This window comes from Mastacembelus armatus, chromosome 17 (genome assembly GCF_900324485.2).
Source record: "Mastacembelus armatus chromosome 17, fMasArm1.2, whole genome shotgun sequence".
Lineage (NCBI taxonomy): Eukaryota > Metazoa > Chordata > Actinopteri > Synbranchiformes > Mastacembelidae > Mastacembelus > Mastacembelus armatus.
The window spans coordinates 8,829,058-8,842,744 of NC_046649.1; the positions used below are offsets into that span (position 1 = coordinate 8,829,058).

At 40.8% G+C, this 13,687-nt stretch overlaps 1 protein-coding gene across 2 annotated transcripts in view; it reads right to left on the reverse strand.

Moving 5' to 3' along the window:
• Nucleotides 1-1,712: 1,712 nt before the first annotated feature.
• Nucleotides 1,713-13,687, reverse strand: part of LOC113134794 (low-density lipoprotein receptor-related protein 8-like) — a 64,488-nt gene continuing 52,513 nt past the window's right edge. The window contains exons 11-18 of one of the 2 annotated variants that reach the window (XM_026314313.2): nt 12,434-12,661; nt 10,749-10,867; nt 10,174-10,313; nt 7,979-8,120; nt 7,116-7,268; nt 5,819-6,106; nt 4,774-4,842; nt 1,713-3,544 (exon numbers count right to left, since the gene is read on the reverse strand). In XM_026314313.2, the coding sequence (XP_026170098.1) occupies nt 3,204-3,544; nt 4,774-4,842; nt 5,819-6,106; nt 7,116-7,268; nt 7,979-8,120; nt 10,174-10,313; nt 10,749-10,867; nt 12,434-12,661 (1,480 nt within the window). In that variant the 3' untranslated portion in view covers nt 1,713-3,203. Of the gene's footprint in view, nt 3,545-4,773; nt 5,054-5,818; nt 6,107-7,115; nt 7,269-7,978; nt 8,121-10,173; nt 10,314-10,748; nt 10,868-12,433; nt 12,662-13,687 lie in introns of both variants that reach the window. The other variant, XR_003296095.1, reaches the window with a different exon arrangement.

Below are 13,687 nucleotides of genomic sequence, written 5' to 3' on the forward strand. Positions count from 1 at the left end.
AAATGTGCTGTAGAATTAAAGCATTGTGACAATATGCATTCACGGTATATACCCACAGATACATACAATACATCATTCTCACCCAAACAGACATTCATGCCAACAAGGCATTCAGAAATATGTTCATCTGATGCTTCTGTGCAGCAGTGGACAGCTCTGACACCTCTTCCCTCTGCTGCAGGCACCACTAGACCCATAAAAAATATCTATAATATAATATCCTAATGGGCTGTGGTAGAACGAGGCATTTGCCTCACTTCAGTTTAATAATGATAATGGATTGGATTTATCTATACTTGTTTTTTCTGTTTGCTGATGGATCACTTTGTCAGTGGATGAAAGTAGTCAGCATGGTCCTCCACATAAGAGCCGCATCTGATCAGCTGTAAACCGAGCATGTGTAGCTCCTGCCTGAAGAAATAATACATTCTTTGTATTACAAGTAAGGAGCAGTTATAAGCACAGCACATGCAGGGGTTTTGTTGCTACAGCTTTACCTGGTAGCAAATCTCAGCATAGCAACATGTTTGTTTTTAGTCAGGTTGACTCATGATGATATCTTTAAAGATGCATTTATGCATCTTTTGAGTTTTATTACGAGTGACCTGATAAATGTAATTTCCGAAAAGTGAAAAAAACCAAAACAGTGAGCTAAAACAGGTTTTAATATGAAACAGATGAACAACAGAGATAGGGATCGTTTTCTGTGGATGTGTCATTTTGAGCAACATCTTTCACATTACACACAATCATTTGAACTATAATCAACATAAAAATATTTAGTGATGCAGCTTTAAAGTAATTAACTTAGAAATTTGAAAAATGGCAGCAATGGCCACAGTTAACAAAAGTTACACATTTGCCTTGCTTTAATGATTCTCTTTGAGCAGTAGGTCTCAGATTTGTCAGATATCTGATCATTTGTAGATTAAGAATGAGACTGCACACACAGGTGGACTTTTCAATCAGATTTTATATATCAATATATAGAGATATTCAAAAGTAATCCATTACAGAAAATGAAAAAGTGGAACCAGTTTGGTCTTAATACAGTTTATCATTGCATGTCCAGTAGTTGGCTGATCCCTGCCCTTTTCATGAAAAATACTAGAGTAAAATGAAAGATGTAAACAAAAAGGCACAAATAACCAAAAAACCAATCATCTCATTAACACCAAGGTTTGGAAACGTGGCAAAGATGTAGGAGGTCTTCAGGAGGGACACCATGTTTTACGTGGGTTGACAAAGAAAGAAGAGTCGCACACAAAAATGATACACAGCAAGAAACAACACAAACCACTTTGGTGGATAATTCAGATTTGTTACAGTCAGGGAATGCAGTGCTCTCCTTTATACAAATAAATTAATATACCTGGCAACACTTTATCTAAAATCTTATGTACATCTTTTACATATTTCTATAATACATTATCAAAAACCTTATGAAAACATATGTACAAATCAATGAATCAAAAAGCACCCTCAGCGCTTCTCCAGAGTCATACACTCTCACACACACACACAACACACACTCCCATGTATCCACTCACCTCCATACACTGTTTCCCTCCATGCAATACACAATACAGAAGGCATTCTAAGAGGGTTGTGCAACAAAGAGCATACAAAAACAGTTTGAAATATGGCTGCGGGATGATGATCAGCACTCACATGCATAATAATGAACACACACACACAAGCACACACACACACACACACACACCCTCACACCCACACACACACACACACACACACACACCTAGACTGTTGAGGTTTATCAATGGAGTAACAGTGTTAACAATGGAAATAAACCAGCATGAAACAGGACAAGTTGGTCTCAACCTCATTACATCAGAGTCTCATCATTGTTTTCTGTGGTTACATCACATGACAGGTCGTTGTCATCATGCTGCCAGCACCTGCGCCCTCCCACATGGCTTTATCCAAAACTGTTCACTCAAATATCGGAGGAGAGCAGGCATGTGTGCGTGTGTATGTTGAACAATAAATTGTCTGGGGTATCAGTTGGTGAACAATTATACATGCTGTTTGTGTTTTCTGAGGACAAGTGTGCATTGTCTCTGTCCTCTGGCCAACAGCACAATTTTACTATCACCACACTAGATGTGTATTTTTGTGCACTTTTGTCACAGTCAAAAGCAGGTGATCAAATTAAAATTTTAAAACTTAAGCATTTTTGTCAGCAATAAATACTGCAGCTTTGCTAAAAGCTGTGTTCTTTTACTCTTCCCAAACCATTTAAACGTCTAAAAAAACATGTCACAATAAAGCCTGAACTCCTGCATAAAACCCAGTTCTCTTTAACCACATGTCCTCTGCTCCAGGACAACAACAGTCTGAATATTGTATATCTCCATTTTCTTCTTTCCCCTCTGCAAACCTGCTGTACTCTCCCTTGACTCAGAGGTGTTGGAGGTCAAATAAAATATAACCCATCCGATCAGCTGTGTTCCACTGAGATGTTAGACAACTCACACTTAAATGCTTCCCTCTCGACTAGAGAAAAAGCATAAAACAATCTGGGGAAAATCTTACAAAAGATAACTCATCCAGAAAAGTGTTAACTACAAAAACAACACTAGAAATGACATTTATGACATTTATGGTTGATTCTAACATGAATCTGTACAGATTGTCCCATCAACACAGGTGCTGTCCCAGTTTCAGAGCTCCTCCTCCTTCCTGAACAGTGTTCCCAGAGCTCCATGGCCCACCAGGAGTAACACAAAGCCCAAATTAATGCATCAAGGACAAAACAAAACCTCTCACCAGCCCTGTCACAAAACACAGTATAAGACACACAACACACACCTCACTCACTTATCACTGCAAAAAAGAAATAACAATCTGACTCCATCTTCCAGCTCAGGTCGAAGTCAGAAACACATTATGGCACAATATTACTTCAGTAACTATTTATCAGCTGTTTCTGGGAGAAAAATAGATCCAGCTCCAGTGCAGAAAAGATATGAAACTACTTTTTCAAAGACTCATATTAATCTTGTTAACACTGGTGTTTTTCAAATGGAAATTGGCATAGGACATATCAGTAAATGGCTGCATGTTACACTTGATGATATGTTGTTCATCCCTTCAACAAACTCAGTCTGAATCCCATCTGAACTCACTGTGTGTGCGTGTGCCTGAGCGGCCATCTTCTCCAGAACTTGCTCACTAGTCTGTTACTTTGCAGTGGTGAGCATAGGCTGCTCCGTGTACCAGTGAGTCCCTGGATCCGGCATGCTGCCCCCAAGTGGCAGGGTGATGAACTGTGGGCAAGGGCCACCTCCTGCTCCCACAACACCCATGCTGACGCCCTGAGGGTATGGGTGGTGGTGGGTATGGTGTCCCATGCCATCAGTCCGCCCAATGTGGATCTCGTCCTCCTCGCCCTCACCAGTGGTCTTGCGGTAGACAGGGTTGTCAAAGTTCATGCTCTTGGTGGAGTTGCGCCTCCAGTTACGCCACACCAGGTAAACTCCGGTGCACACCAGGCCGAACACCACTGTGGCAACAATAGGAACTGCATGCGTTTAACACACAGCGGCAGGGACATGGGAAGGGGGGAGCGTTAATGAGGCAGTACGAGTCCATGGCATGAAATGACCGGCACAGAGAGGAGCAGAAACTGCATGCGGGGGACAGAGAGGGCAGGGGGCAGTGGTTCGGAGGTTGTGTGTGTGGGTGGCTCGGCTAAACATTGGGCCAAATTCAGGCAAACACATTTTTAACACAGATCCTAATTATCATTGGGGAGCAAAAGTTTCAACTATCACCCTCAGTAAATCTCTCCTTGGCTATATTCAGTTTTATTAGACCAAAAAAAAGCTCTAATAAAACTTTTATGTTTTCTTTTACTGTCTGTCATTCTTTTTAAATATATAATGAGACCCAGTTTATAACTCTTGTTTGATTTGTTCATTATTTTCCTCGAACACAGTATGTTTATATCCCTATTGCCTCTATATATTTTTACACTGTACTAAATGGAGTCAAAGTAGGATCTACGTTCAACAGAAAATATTGCCAGGAGAAATATTTATTAATTAGTATTCAAACTGTATTTCTAAAAACACAAGAGCAAAGTGTAAAAAAAAAACTAAGTGTGTTTATATTTGTGCTGATGTGTGCTCTATTTGTTAGCATCTTCAGCTAACTAGAAAAATGGCGCTTTAACACAACATCATATTTGCCACCAAGTGTTATAGATTTTACAAGATTGTTATTTTAAAACAAGTCACATGGAAACACCCTGGACAGCCTTTCAACCAACTAATGGATCTGGCATTAGCTTAGCTGATTGTGTCTACTTCTGTCTGAAATCTGGGACGTCTAGAGGGGTCAGTCTGCCACGATGGTCTGCAAAAGGACTGACAAGTGTAGCAATAGTAGTTTACCATTAGAGGAAAGTTGGATGAACCCATTAAGTGCTTTCTTACTGCACTTTAGTATACTTACTATACAAGGAGAAGGAGTCCTCTGGCTGTACCAGAACCCAACACAACAACAAAGTGCAAAGTGAATAATGCAGAGTGGCAGCAATGTCAGACGCACAAAAAATGACTACTGAAAAACCTGACAGTGAAGAGGACCTGTGGGCCAGGCTTCTCTCATCCCGCCACAGCGTGTTGAGTGAGAATGGACTACAGACAGAGTGGCTATCGGCAGCAGGTAAACAGCAGCTTTACACAGTCCTGCAGGCCTTTTAGTGTGGACGGACAAACATAAACAAAGAAGCTTCAGGTGACTTACCAATGGGAATGACCACTCCCAAAACAGCCACGGTCAGGTTCTCACCCAAGAGGAAATTCTCACTTCCAGCTGCAGAAAGATAAAATGAGAAAGAGGAGTTAGAGCAAGAGGACGAAAAGACAGCAAAGAGAAAGAAAGGATAAGTGAGAAAGTGCACGGGTTATAACAAAAAATGAGAAAGGAGAGTGAGCGATAAGCAGCAGAGGCAGGAAGGGTGAGCCGGTGGAAGAGCAGGGAGATAAAACAGAGAGGCGGGGAGCAGGTGATCATGTGTGCACAGCTGTGAGTGTTTAACAAAAAAAAAGACAGATAATGAAAAAAAAGGTTGCAGTGAAAATAAAAGAGAGAGGGGAAATATGATAAATTGGTTAACATTTGCCACAGTGTTACCTTGACATTACCCATGACCTTCAACACTTCATCTATCCAGGATTCATCCGGCTCCAATGTCACCTCACAGCTCACACTCATTTACATACCACACATTTATTTATGCACACCTACACAACAGCACACATGCCCTCACAGGCATGCAACAGCCCACACAGAGCACAATTTATGGAGGCAAAAGGACATTTTCAGAGCGACAAAGTATCGTCCATCACTCCTATTAAAGTCAGTCAAGCATGGCTGTTGGGTCTCGTAGATCCCTTGCTTTAATGTCATCATTACAGTGAGGTTGTTAGCTACATCACGAGTGTGAGTAGGACTAGAGGACGTGGCACTCGAGGACATGAGGACGCTTAGGTAAAAGTGGCGCTGTAGCTGAAGACCAGGCCCCAATAACTAATAACTTCTCAGTATAACATCTAAGCTTTCCAAATCATTCAGAAGACTGTTGGGGTCACTTCAGAAATGTTAATCACATAGGGCCAGAGCTCTTAAAGTGATAAATGATCAAATCTGAATGTAAGAAATAAATGGTCACATTTTCTTTTTAGTGCTTTAAAGACATTTACTTATAGTATTCAGAGAAGTATTTTTGGCAACTTTACATTGCATGCACAATTACTGAGCATTATTTTTCAATTCACAGCCCACTTACAGTGCTGGGAGACGCTGCTGTCCCCTGCAGGTGTGGTGGAGATGATAGCAGTGGCTGTAGAGTGGGAGCCTAGTGCCTTTGACTCGTGTGACGTCCCAGGCTTGAGCGAGCCAAAAGGCGTGAGGTGCTCGGGATCACCAGATGGAGCCGTGGTCAAGTGGGGGGTCGCGTCTGCCTGTGATACTCCCCCAGATGGCGTGTAGGAGCTTTCAGCAACAGTCACTCTGGTGCCAGGTGTAAATTCAGTGGGTGGTGTGGAAGCTGGTGTTGTGTTATTTCTTGGTGCTGCTACAAAGAAAGGAAGAGTACAGTAGAGACGTTTAGCTCAACTAAATAAATGATTGTGCATGTATTAAACCCCCGGAAAATGTGGTTTCAAACAACTGTCAACATTTTTATTAAAATGTTTAAACTTCAAACCAGTGAGAGGAGCACAGACAGTAACACAACAACAATTATGGAAATCTTCCATGCTCTTGGTAAAAAGCTAAATGAGAAAATATGTTTTCACACTATATATACTCCTACTTTATTCTGTATACATTGTTTACGCACTGTTTTATATTGATAATACATTGAGTCTGTTGACAGATGGCAGAGGTGCTCTGTACTGATTGGTTGTTCAGATGTGTTGTAAGATTCATAAACATATCCAATAATAAATGTGCTAACCAAAAAAACAACCAAAGTCACGACATTTGACCCTGTAGATTGTAAGAGGCTCACTGCTACAAGATTAAACTAAAGTCATTATATAGTAATATACTTCTGGGCCTGCGATAAATACTTTAAAATGTCTCTTTCAGGGGGAAACATCCTTTATTATTATGAGAAACACAACTGTGTGTCTGTTCAAACAGTTCCCACCATAACATAAGCATTATACAGTATATCATATTGCACTGCATTAAAATGCAGTATATTACTGTCCTCTGTGTATCCACTACATGTAAGTATGTTGTTTGGAGGGAGCATATGTAACTATAAGAGGTAACTATCAATCAACTAAATATTACTTTATTAGGTGCTCTATTTGTATTACAGTTTATGTCAAGGAAAGATGAAATAACAGTTAAATTGCTTGAAAATGATTTCACATATGTACGCTTCTTTATTAAACGTAAAGACTGTTATGCTGAGAAGTGAAAACACTCAACTCAAAAAATAAAAAAAACAAATACATAATAAAAAAGCTCCTCCTTAACACAGGATCAGATTACCTGCACAGTAAGTCCCCAACAAATGCCTTCAGGTGCTACTGATTACTAAATGTTCTCAGTGACCACCACACGCTCACCTGGCACACAGCCCCTCATATCGGGGCCCAGGTCCTGTCCGTCAGGGCAGGCGCAGGTGTATTTGGGCGAGTGTTCTGTGATCTGTGGAGCCTTAAGACACAGGTACTCACAGCCTCCATTGGCCACACTGCCCAGATTACAGCTGTCTGGGCCTGGAGACAGTGACAGAGAGAGGAGATAGAGAGTGTGGAACAATAATGCCTTATATAAATAAGATTATCACATATTCAGCATGGTGAGATTGCAACAAGTCACAGAGAGGCAGAAGAGGCTGCTTATTGCTTTACTGTTCCCCTCTATGAAGAGTGGCAAATTCAAAACATCAAAACAAAATCCATTACTCTATCAAAACATCTGAAAGTATACGAAGAATAAAGTCTGGCAATATTGCAATTATTAACCAGTTTTACACTATATGAAAACGGAAAAGTTGGTGATGAAAGACAAATAAAAGATTCAAAGTACAAACTGCATGGACTTTGCACTGGGCGGTAGGAAAAAAACGACAAGCAGGCAGGGACAGATATGAAAACTGACACATGAGAAAAGAAATACATAGCCATCACATTTATGATTAAGTGGTCTTTTCAGTTCAACTCAAATCTGGATTGTCCCATTAGAGAGAACGAGGTTGGAGGCAGGGATTTGACAGACACATGAATGTACTGCTGCTCCCACAGCTTTGATCACTCTACCACAGTCACAAGACTCACCATCATTTATTCATGTGCATGGGTCGACATGGACCTGCAGAGGAAACTTGGTCACAGAGATGCAACTCACAGTGAAGGGAGGTGTGATGGCAGACGAACAGATATGAAGACACACACGCAGATATGAAGACACACAGCTGCACACACACCTTGCAGCTGTCGGAGCTGGTGGAAAACCACAATGTCATGGGGATCGTTGAGGTTTTCAGCCAGAGTGTGGACGTCTTGGCCAGTCAGCCTGTTGGCCATAAAGACTGCTGCCGTGTCTCTGTCTGTCCAGTAGATACGATCCTGAGAAACAACATTGTCTTAATACAAGTGAAACAGACAGGGCATATTGGTAAACACCAACTCCAATCCAATCTGTAAATTCAACAATTTAGTATTAGAATTTAGTAGTTCTGGTCCAATTGCCTGGACGTGTGCATCTAAAAAAACAGGTAGACCTCATATTCCACTTATAGGATTCGGACAGACAAGACCATGTGCAGTATAGGATTATAGCAATTTCATCTTTCCAGTTTCCCCTCGTCCTTCTGACATCAAAGAGTGAAAGTCATTTCTATGGAGTGAATAGAGCTGATTATGTTGATGTGAAGGGCAATGGTAGACGTTGCCTCTGGAGGCAGCATTTAGTAATAGTCTTTTTGTTTGTCAAACTGAATTAAACAAAAAATAGAACATCATTCATAGCATCCTATGTATAGCAAAATGTGTCGATACTGCTGACAAAGTAATTCAATTTCTGAAGGTCATCCACGTCAGGAATACGTCCATTTGAAGGAGAGCCTGTACCAACGTGGTTTTATATTCAGATGACAGACAGTGAGTAAATGAAACTGAGGAACAGGGAGAGCAGAGAGAGAAGAGGAAAAGCTGAAGCAGCCACAGCTACTTACTGCCCATGCTTGGATCATATTACTCACGGGTCTAATTTATTGAATAAAAATCATTTGTGCAAATATTGTGAAGGGATAAATGCATCAAGGAAATGCATATGCAGGTTTAATGGCAACCTCAGGCTGCATATAGTGTATAATAATATATGAGTGGGTCGGGTCTCAAGTTTGTTGTTTTGTTACAGCATTTGATCAGAAATGATTAAAACACTTCAGATTTAGCTCAAAGGCAAATTTTCATTACGTTTGTTTGTGAACTGATTTGTTTGCTTAGTTCACTACGACTCAACAGTGACTGCCCTATGACCTACAGGCTAATCTCCACCACACACATGTTTGTGTTTGTGTTGACTCAGTCATCTCATTGAGTCAGAAAGAGATGGTAATGTGATATACACTGCAACAGGCTGCGTTCGATAACACTGAGCCTGTGTGTGTTCAACATCATGAACATGAGGGTCACCTTGTCATCACAGGCCAGAGAGCAGAGAAGACCCGATCAATTCAGTATTACCCCAGTGGGGATTTACTTCAAGTTCTACACTACAGTGCAGCGTGCAATAGAAAAAGGGTTATGCTTTGGGCAGCTTATGTTTATTTTGTGAAGAAAAAAACATGAACACTTTCTATCTGTGATGGAAACAAAGTATAATTCCAATACCATGAAGTACTGTGTTGAAGTATAAATACTGTTTCCACCTCTGTTTTTTTTACACCAGGTTTGCAGAGTTGAGGCTTCTCTGCTCTGTTGCTACTGTCAAAAGCTGAATGTTTGAATACAACCTTGTGTTTTGACTTCAAAATTGCTATCCTTGGCAGATTTCATCTCCCCTCAGAATTACAATGTTATTTACCCACAGGTGGATGTTTTCTAAAAGTCCATACCTACATACCTACTGCTGAGCAAAATCTGTGTCTCTGTTCCCACTGAGACCAGCCCCCTTTGTGAGGAGTCCCATTGGGGGTCTGATTCCATTACTACCCAAACTGACTGGGAGACTGCTACAGTTGCAAAGACAGGGATATCCCAGGAAAGAGTTTGTTACCAAACACATGCAAATACAGGCACACACACACTTTCCACAGAAACCATAAGGCAGCAGATTTGCAGGAATGCTTGGCAACAAATCAGATTGAAGTTCCCGGATGGCCCTGACATATGACACACAGGGAGGCTGGCTGGCGACCAAAAGCATAAGTGTGTGTTGCTTGAGGCCACTCTCTACTTCCTGTAGTTGTTTTCTGATTGGTATGCACAGCTTGTCAGTCCCAGAGACACAAAAAAACTGAACATACAGTAAATTTAATTGAACAGTCATTACAGTCTTTACAGTAATTACAGGCCCCTGAGAGGCTAATGGTAGACCTGTAGGCCGGACAACGTTGTGAACGCCAGTCCAAAATCCTTTCGCTGAGTGTTACAATATGGGTTATTGTACACAAACCTCAAAAACAGCCAGAGCATAGGGGTGTCCCAGTCTTTCTGCAGACGACATGTGTGTTCTGCGGTGAGCTCCATTCAGGTCCACGCTGGCTATGAGGTGCAGCTTTGAATCCACCCAGTACAGGCGCCTGTTGGCTACATCTGAAAAACAGGAACACACACACACACACACACACACACACACAAACATAAAGGCGTTTCCCATGCTGAGTAGAAATTGATTGTCTTGACGGTAAGCGCTATTGCACTCAGACCAAGAAATCCCTCTCAGTTCTATTGATTACGTTTTAAAATGTCAGATTCTGAAAACACTTCTAAAAGTACCAAACACTTCAAATATCTATTGCAAAACAACTGTGATAACTGCATAAATCGATTTTTTGCAATTAGTATTAAACATTTACCCTTACTATTTCAGATACTTTTGACCTTTACCCACAGAGTTGAGTGCATTAGCTCAATTTCAAGGCTGTGCTTCAGTCACATTTAGCAACAATTTCCAGAAAAGTGTCAAATATACAGTAGCACTGAGCAATATATTAAGGACATGAGCTGACAACAGCTGCTCCCCCTCACCTAGAGTGATGCCATTGGGCCATTCAATGTTATCAGCCACCAGCACCTGTCGGTCCACTCCATTCATCCCAGCTTTCTCTATCTTGGCTCGCGTGCCCCAGTCTGACCAGTACATGAAGCTGTATTGAACAAAGAAATTACAGAGTGCTAAAGTAGAGCTGCTGTGCTCAGCAAGAAATTTGAAAATAATAATGTTGTACTGTGCATACTGCTTTGTTTGGATTGCAATTTACAATGCAGTTATTGCTCTGGTGACATTTTGGCAAGAATCAGTGTGTTGAATATTTCCCTTATTAATTTTTGTTGAGCTTCTGTACAGTGGGTGGTTTCAGTCACATGAGGCACTAGGGGATTGCTTTGCAAACTTTATGTCACAATATTCTTGGTTATAAGTAGTCAGATAGGATATAAGGACTGTAATTTTTATACTGGCAAGATCAAAAAAAAGCAGTGCTGCTAACAACTGCCTAAGCAATATGCAGGCTATTGTGGGCCTATCCTATACAAACTGAGTCTATAGTGAAATACCGAAAGTGTTTTACTACAGACTGCACAACACTGCTGTCTGGGAATGCCACCTGTGAAACTAGGTAAGCTGTATTGAAGGGTACACCCAAAGGGAGAAACCTATTACAAAACAATGTTGACAGAAACACTGCTGCAAATGAAAACATGTGGGAAAGGTGAACTCTGTCCATTCAGCACCCTGAAACCATAACAAGAACAGAATGTGCACAAAACAAACAGCCTATTATATCATTATAAATAGCCCTGCCTTCAGTTGAACTATGTGGCTTTGACTAATTCACATCATCACTTAGTAAATACTCTTCTAAACCAGCCAATTGAAATGCTCTCACGTGACTTTATTATAGATTAAATGCTTATGGACAATGCCAGTCCATGCTTATAGCAGGGAAATAAACTGTGATTTGTAGAATCATTTCTAAAGGGATTGATTATCACTGACATCAAATGAGTTTCCCAGCACAGGCAGAACTGTCTTTTGGTATCCCAGTAAGCATTTTGCATGAGCTGGATTTCTTTTAAGCAGCTGTGATTGAGTCTGTAGCATACAGAAAACTGAAAGCTTTATCAATTTAGGCTAGCTGCCTGTTTATTTTAGTGTTTTTGTGCTTGTTTGTTTTCATCTTGGTTTGGATCACCAGGACACAAAAGCTGCAGAAGCACACACTGGCATAAATTCATAAAGCTTTCCAGATTAAGAACAAACATCTAGGACAGAATATTTAAAAAAAAACTATTGAGTCAGGATTTTAAATGGGTCACAGACTTGTCTCTTATGTTTGTCATTAGTTGTGGTCCCAGGAGGAAATTATGTTAATTCAATTTCTGTGTCTGAAATTACTTAACAAATCTTTATCTTAACAAATCTTAATCTTTATCCCATTAATCATTATCTACTATTTCTACTACATTATCTAATATTTCAACCAAGAAAAAAGCGTCACTACAGTGTGGGACAATAAGGGTGGAGAGGAGGGTAACCCACATAAACTCAGTTTATATACTGTAAATCCACAGTATAGACATTCAAATGACCTACTTAATATTATGTAGTGTATTATTGGGTCAGTGCTTGAATTTATGAACCTAAAGTCATAACATTAGAAACACATGCTTGAAAAAAGAAACACACACACAGACATTCTCAGCTTATTTACCCATGGTGGGGATCGAGTGCTATGCCTCTGGGTTCACTAAGGTCAGTGTTGATGAGGATACGTCTCTTAGTGCCGTCCACTGAGGCCACAGAGATGGATTTGTCTCCAGAATCAGTCCAGTATAGGTTGTGTTGGAGCCAGTCCAGAGCCAGCCCCACGGGGGTCTGCAGGGATGAATCCACCAGAGGCACCTGCTGGGTGGGGTCACTGGCCTCATGGATGAAGGCACTGCAGATAAAAGGAGGGGGCACAGATGGAGGAGAGGGGCGGAGGGAGGATTTTAAGGGGAGAAAGACATGTAAGAGATATTCTGCAGCATAGGTTTTCTATACTAACTGAGAGGTAAACAAGAGAGTTTTGACAATTTGTGAATAAATGTGAAAAAGAAACTGCAACCACAGTGGTAAAAGTAAATCTAGCAATAGAACAAATGACAATACATTGAACAGCATTTATCTAAGTATATAACACACATACACGGTCCCAGGATTGACTGACAAATAAACTAATTCTCCATTCTCCACTGAGCTGTAAAGTTACTGCAGAGCAGAGCGTGGGACTGGTATATGAGCTGCAGCCTTGGGCCATACGTTGAGCAGGTTCATGCGGGGGTTAGCATCCTTCTCAGGTGAACCACTTATCAGAATAGACAAGGCCTCACTCAGGGGTTGCCCTGCGCGCTAATGATGTGGCCCTGGCAGAGGTGTGAGGTGAGAGCCAGGCAGCTGCGCACACGAACAAGAATTTCAATTTTAGCTTCCCCAGAGATCTTAACATCCATTTTACAAAGAGAACACAGTGCTCCAATTAGAATGGCCTCCAGGGAGAAAATGTATTTGGGATGACAATAGGAAAGGTGAAATTAATCTTCATCAACTCAGTCGATTATCAAAAGACTGAACAAGTCCATGCACAGTATATCAAACATAAGGATCATGTCAGAGTGCAAGAGTGTAGGATTTCTTGGACTCAAGTGTCTCTAATTTCTCATTTAGGCTGCGTTTTCTGAAGTTCACAATTCTTAGATGCTGTGTAAATAGCGGAAACATTCAGCTAGGACCACAAATCTGGAGGTCCACAGACATATCAGTAATGTTTAAAATAGTTTGTTAAGTACATAGACACAATATTAGAGAAGATGTAAGTACATCTTCTTTCACAAATCAGTACTTTCATTTAAAATCCCTGCTCACTATATTGATGTTTCCTTTTCAGTTTCAGTTTCATATATATATAATTAAACAAATATAGTGT